Source organism: Hippoglossus hippoglossus, chromosome 9 (assembly GCF_009819705.1).
Source record: "Hippoglossus hippoglossus isolate fHipHip1 chromosome 9, fHipHip1.pri, whole genome shotgun sequence".
NCBI classification, from domain to species: domain Eukaryota; kingdom Metazoa; phylum Chordata; class Actinopteri; order Pleuronectiformes; family Pleuronectidae; genus Hippoglossus; species Hippoglossus hippoglossus.
Window position 1 is genome coordinate 524022 of NC_047159.1, and position 6685 is coordinate 530706.

A 6685-nucleotide genomic window follows, 5' to 3' on the forward strand; every position below is an offset into this window, starting at 1 on the left:
TGACATGTTCCTCACATGTTCCTGACATGTTCCTGGCATGTTCCTGACATGTTCCTCACATGTTCCTAACATGTTCCTCACATGTTCCTGACATGTTCCTGACATGTTCCTCACATGTTCCTAACATGTTCCTCACATGTTCCTGACATGTTCCTGACATGTTCCTCACATGTTCCTGACATGTTCCTGACGTCATCTTGGAAAGACGAGGAGATTCCAGAGCTTTTGGTGATAAGGGCCGACGTCGCTGTGGATCTGACCAACGCACCAACATTTAGTCAGAGCAGAAGAGGAGTTCTGGGTCTGGATCAAACTGAACCTGGTTCTGTTGGTTTGCAGTGAAAACACTTTGATGGAGAGTTTGGACTTTTGGACCAATCACAGGAAGTAGAGACAGAATTAAACAGTAGAAGAAGAAGAGGAAGAGGAAGCAGCTGCAGTCTTCACCTCCGATGATATAATGTTTGAACCACGTGGACGTTCATTTGGTGCGTTTGAACCAATCATAGTCAAGTATAGGTAGACCCCGCCCACGTAGGTGATGACGAGAGGATGAACGCATGTCAGATCAAACTCTTTAGTCCCTGAATTACAATGTGAAACCAAAAGTAACAGATCAAAGGAAACAACAAACACATGAAGCTCAGATGAAGGTGAAATAAATGACTGAATCTAACGGAAGAATCTGTATGCTGCAGGATTAATACAAATAAAACAGTGTTGTGTTGCAGTTGTGTTAGTGTGTGAAATCTCTGTGGTCTTAGACACACACAGATGATGAGCTGCAGTGGAGCAGATTGAAAAAGCGACGGCAGACGGAGCTGATGTGAGTTTTCTCAGCAGGAGGTAAAGACTTCCCTGATATCAGCAGAGATCAGGCTGTTTGTATTCAGTCCGTCAGATAAACATGACTCCTCTTCATCACCACACACACACACACACACACACACACACACACACACACACACACACACACACACACACACACACACACACACACCTCACTATCTTGATCTGAACAATCTGAGCTCCATGGGTATGAAAGAGTTCACGTCAACATTCTTCTTCTCTGAACCTGGACCACAGACGAGAGGTGTTTGTATGAACGGTTGAGTTTGGTTCTGTTTTTTATATTTATAAAAGTCATAAAGTCATTTCTGTTTCCTCTGACGGTTTGATGTGAACAACGGTGTCTCATCTGAGTCCAACCAAACAGGAAACTTAGGCTCAATCCCACCCCCCCCCCCCCCTGCCCCAGGGCCCCTTGTTCTCGAGGGTCTTCCTGTCCCTTGAAACCGAGTCACACCGGGTAGTGGTTGAAATGTTCCCCTACGAGTTGGCACAGCCCTTCAAGAAGTCGTTACATCATCAGTAGTCGTCGAGGATGTCAGTGTAATAACATTGTTGAGATCTTAAATAAACCAACGCTGTTGTTTGCAGTTACTAAAGTGACAAACCTATAATATCCAAATAACATCCGTGCTAATGCAGGTGAATCGATGACAGTTGAAACTGAAAAGCTTGAAGCTCATGAGTTCACGTATGAATCAACGGCTTCAGGCTGCGAGCAGCGGTGTGTGGGCAGCCTGCCCGGAGGCTTCGTGTTACTTCACATCGCTGCTATACGACGGCTCAATCAAGTGAAAAAGAGATCGCTAGCATGCTAATGCTAGCAGGCTCGCAAAAAGGTTGTTGTGAAACAAGTGACCATAATACATTGAAATGATATTAAACTAAGATATTACAATCATCATCGTCATTTTTAAATCCGTATTATTAGAGAAAATACTACATTTGTGGGTCTCTCTCCCAGTGTGCAGGTGATTTGCAAGGCATTCTGGGTACCCCTCCGTTGGAGGGTCGGAAGAATCTCTGTTTGGAGGGGTATGAAGCCACACCCCTCGGCCCCACCCCTCCGTCCCATCAGGTATTGGGACGGCCCACCCCTACACGTGAGGAGTAGGGCCAAGGGGGGAAATGGGATTGGGCCCTGTCTCTCCTCTTGGTCCCAAGTTATGATGTCAAAGTGAAGTTGACCTTTGGAATATGATCTAGTTTCATTCTTCTTCTTCTTTGTGCGGTTTATTGGCAGGTGCTAACCAATGTCATCTACTGTGTGTTCTCCTCCAGACCTTCTGCTCCAAGTGAGCTTCACTGATCTCCACTTCCCCTTCGTACAGATTTAGATCTGAGTCATTGTTTGATCCTGTTCAACATTTAAACTGTCATTAATGTGACTCTTCTTCTTCTTCTTCTTCTTCTTCTTCTTCTTCTTCTTCTTCTTCTTCTTCTTCCCGCTTTCAGAAATGTGACTCGTGGCCAAAAATGTGTTTCATATAGTCACTGTGTCCTTTGATCTCTAACCTTTAATCATCCCTCTGTGTTTCCTCCGTTCAGTGGACAAAGCGACAGCAACTTCAGGGGGAAACTTTGTGTCTCTATACATTTACATGTGCTGTGATGAGAGTGGGCGTGTCTCCAGCGTGTCTCCAGCGTGTCTCCGCCGTGTCTCCAGCGTGTCTCCAGCGTGTCTCCGCCGTGTCTCCAGCGTGTCTCCAGCGTGTCTCCAGCGTGTCTCCGCCGTGTCTCCAGCGTGTCTCCAGCGTGTCTCCAGCGTGTCTGTAATGTGTAATGGATTCAGTCGACAGGAGGTCACAGTAATGAGTCGTCTAAAAGCAGCAGCCTGCAGTAATACTCACACTACCCTCTGATCACACCTGTCTGTCTGATCACACCTGTCTGTCTGATCACACCTGTCTGTCTGATCACACCTGTCTGTCTGTCTGTCTGATCACACCTGTCTGTCTGTCTGATCACACCTGTCTGTCTGATCCCACCTGTCTGTCTGATCACTTAAACCATGACACTGACACCAGGAGACATCAGTGGGCTCTCACATATGTTCACATGTCCACATACTTCTGGCCACATTTCTGTTCTATTGTTGAATGGCTGCAGCAGCTCAGTCTGTGTGTGTGTGTGTGTGTGTGTGTGTGTGTGTGTGGGTGTGTGTGTGTGTGTGTGTGTGTGTGGGTGTGTCTGTGTATGTGAGTGTGTGTGTGTGAGTGTGTGTCGATGCATCTCATTGCAGAACCCAGTGGGGGGTCGCAGGGCTATTAGAGTCAAATGGTCCATGAACTAAAAGGTGTGTGTGTATGTGGGTATGTGTGTGTATATGTGTCTGTGTGTGTCTGTGTTGTGTAATCATGTGGATAATTTCTGTGTTTTTTTAAACAGTATTGACTCAATGTAGTGAAGTGAAATGATTTAAAGTATTATATATATTCTGTTTCATTCAACCCTGAACATGTTGCTGTTCTCATCTGTATACTCACTGTGTATATTTAATATTTGTATAAATGTCTGTGTATATGTAATATATATATATATATGTGTGATCAGACAGACAGACAGACAGACAGGTGTGATCAGACAGACAGACAGACAGACAGACAGCTGTGATCAGACAGACAGACAGACAGACAGACAGACAGACAGCTGTGATCAGACAGACAGACAGACAGACAGACAGACAGACAGCTGTGATCAGACAGACAGACAGACAGACAGACAGACAGACAGCTGTGATCAGACAGACAGACAGACAGACAGACAGACAGACAGCTGTGATCAGACAGACAGACAGACAGACAGACAGCTGTGATCAGACAGACAGACAGCTGTGATCAGACAGACAGACAGCTGTGATCAGACAGACAGACAGACAGACAGACAGACAGACAGCTGTGATCAGACAGACAGACAGACAGACAGACAGACAGACAGACAGCTGTGATCAGACAGACAGACAGACAGACAGACAGACAGACAGACAGACAGCTGTGATCAGACAGACAGACAGACAGACAGACAGCTGTGATCAGACAGACAGACAGACAGACAGACAGACAGACAGCTGTGATCAGACAGACAGACAGACAGACAGACAGCTGTGATCAGACAGACAGACAGGTGTGTGAGGTGGATGATATTCTGAATTATGTTGCGATAGAAAAGTTAAATCTGTGAGAATTTTGTAATCCACATTTACCACAGCGGTAATGATGTTGGTGTTTATTTGCATGTAGAGCGAGTGAAGTCAGGTGTGATGACAGTGGACACTAACAAGTGTAAGGTGAAGTGGTGATCAGGTAAACCAGGTGTGACAGGGTCAATGTACAACCTTCTACATGATGTCCAGATCCTCCTGAAGAACACCTGCACACCTGAACACACCACCACCACGTCTCCACCTCTAAAGCTGCTTTCACACTGAAGTGCAGTCATTTCCCTACAGGGGCTAAACTTCCCAGTGAGCGAGTGGCCGTGTTGATGAGGTTTCTAACACACATAGTGTTGTGTTCTTCACAGGTGAAAGACAAACCACAGGAAACATGAAAACAGGTCGTCAGTCACTGGTCTTCAGGTTTGACACGAGACTTCTGTGAAAGTCACAACATCAGATTCTCTTCAGTTCCTTTTTCATTATGTTGCCATCTTCAGACAATTTTAATGAACACATTACTGTGTGCGCTTGTCTATCAAATACAAACGTGTGTGTGTGTGTGTGTGTGTGTGTGTGTGTGTGTGTGTGTGTGTAAAGAGGTCTGCAGAGTGGAAAATGATGGCTTGTGAAAAGCCTGTTGTTGGACATCAACAGGAAACACTAACAGCCTTAAGTGGCATTAAAGACCCACTGTGGTGTGTGTGTGTCTGTGTGTGTGTGTGTGTGTGTGTGTGTGTGTGTGTGTGTGTCTGTGTGTGTGTGTGTGCGTGTGTGTGTGTGTGTGTCTGTGTGTGTGTGTGTGTGTGTGTGTGTGTCTGTGTGTGTGTGTGTGTGTGTGTGTGTGTCTGTGTGTGTGTGTGTGTGTGTGTGTGTGTGTGTGTGTCTGTGTGTGTGTGTGTGTGTGTGTGTGTGTGTGTGTGTGTGTGTGTGTGTCTGTGTGTGTGTGTGCGTGTGTGTGTGTGTGTGCGTGTGCGTGTGTGTGTGTGTGTGTGTGCGTGTGTCTGTGTGTGTCTGTGTTGTTAATGATGGGGGGATTCCGTTTGTTGGACCATATGGGATTTTTGTCTCTCTCTCTCACACACACATATTCACTATATATATATATATATATATATATATATATATATATATATATATATATATATATATATACTGAATGAGAATCAATAATAAATAATGTGAGATTTGACCAAACTTTATTCATTTTTCTGTAACTTTTTAAACAAAGAGAATCAATGCCGAGGTCACAGAGGTCAAAGGTCACAGTGACGTCACGCAGACCGCTCACTCTTCTTCTGCTCCTCAAACTCAACCGTCCACCTGTGGAGCTGGCTGGAACACGTGACTGGACGCGGAAGCGGAAACAGAGCATCGCCAACAGCTGAGCAGCGGCAGAGATCCTCTACGAAAGCAATGACTCACTCTGTCGTTAGAAAAGGAAACACTGTAAAACATTAAAACCAACAACCTGAAGACAGAAATTAAAGAAACAATAATAGTGTAAATAATGAATCCACATGATTCGAATTTAAACATCTTTACAATAGAAATCAATGGTGTTAGATGTTTGTGTTCACATTTCACAAACACTGAACAAAACCATTGTTGAGTCAAGAAATCAAATATAAACAGAAATAAAATCACCCTAATCAATCTTTAATGTGATTTAGAGATGATTTCATTCTTGATTATCAATAAATCTTACGATCACAGGAAAACATCACGAAATAGTGAAAAACATCAACCTATAAAAAAACTGAAAATCCACGAATCATCAAACTAGTTCCAAATAAATTTTCAGTTCATGAAGTAATTGATTAATTGAAACTTCATTGATAAAGACTTCAGGTATTGTGTGTATATTTAACTGATAAATCTCCTGTACTTTTATCTGAGTTCATTCGTGTGTTAAATTAATTAGTTCATACTTCTGAACCTGGCAGATGACAAACTGTGATTCGTAGGTTATTTGCATTTGTCAGGGACATAAACAGATGTTCTCCAGATGTGAACATGAATATAACTGATGAAGCTTAATGGTTAAAAACCAGTGAACATCCAATCTGTTTTAAAATGACCGCTGAGGATTATGGGTTATTTGCTTCTTTGCGGTTGCTGAAAAAGCCGTCGGAGTGAGACCTCTCTCCTCGACGCGCTCTCTGACGGCAGCTTCAGCTCAGCTAGCAGCTCGAGCTAATCCTGCTAACAGCTAACGGCTAGCTTGTGGCGCTATGATGGCGGAGCTGGTGCAGGGACAGGCCTCGATGAACCAGCCGGGGCTGAAGGCAGACGGCCTGGCCGATGTTTTACAGAGGGCCCGGCAGGTAACAACTCCAGCGGGGCTCGGCACACACACATTCCGGGCCGAACCGGGTCGTTTGGATCGAGCCAAAGCACTTTTATTCGAATTCTCCCGTGTTGAGCTGCTGCTGCTCGAACTTATGCTCCGTCAACACTCACACACACTAGCATGCTAACTAGCTCGGGAAGCGGCCACAAGTTGGACTCGCGGCCGGGTTCAGCGCACTTTGTCCGGCCTGACACGGGCCCGGGGGGACTTTAGGGGACTTTGTGGAGCTGTCATCCCGAGGGGAGCGCACTGGGACCGGGGTGGGGGGGGTGGCAGTGGTCGGTAGTGGAGGTGGTGTGTGTGGGGGGGTAGGAGCAGGACAGAAGTTT

General features: G+C 45.2%; 1 protein-coding gene across 1 annotated transcript in view; it reads left to right on the forward strand.

The window, feature by feature from the left end:
- The first annotated feature begins 6240 nt into the window (after nucleotides 1–6240).
- The window catches only part of c5 (complement component 5), a 19428-nt gene continuing 18983 nt past the window's right edge, over nucleotides 6241–6685 (forward strand). The window contains exon 1 of the mRNA XM_034595401.1: nucleotides 6241–6330. Within this exon, the coding sequence (XP_034451292.1) occupies nucleotides 6241–6330 (90 nt within the window). The remainder of the gene's footprint in view (nucleotides 6331–6685) is intronic.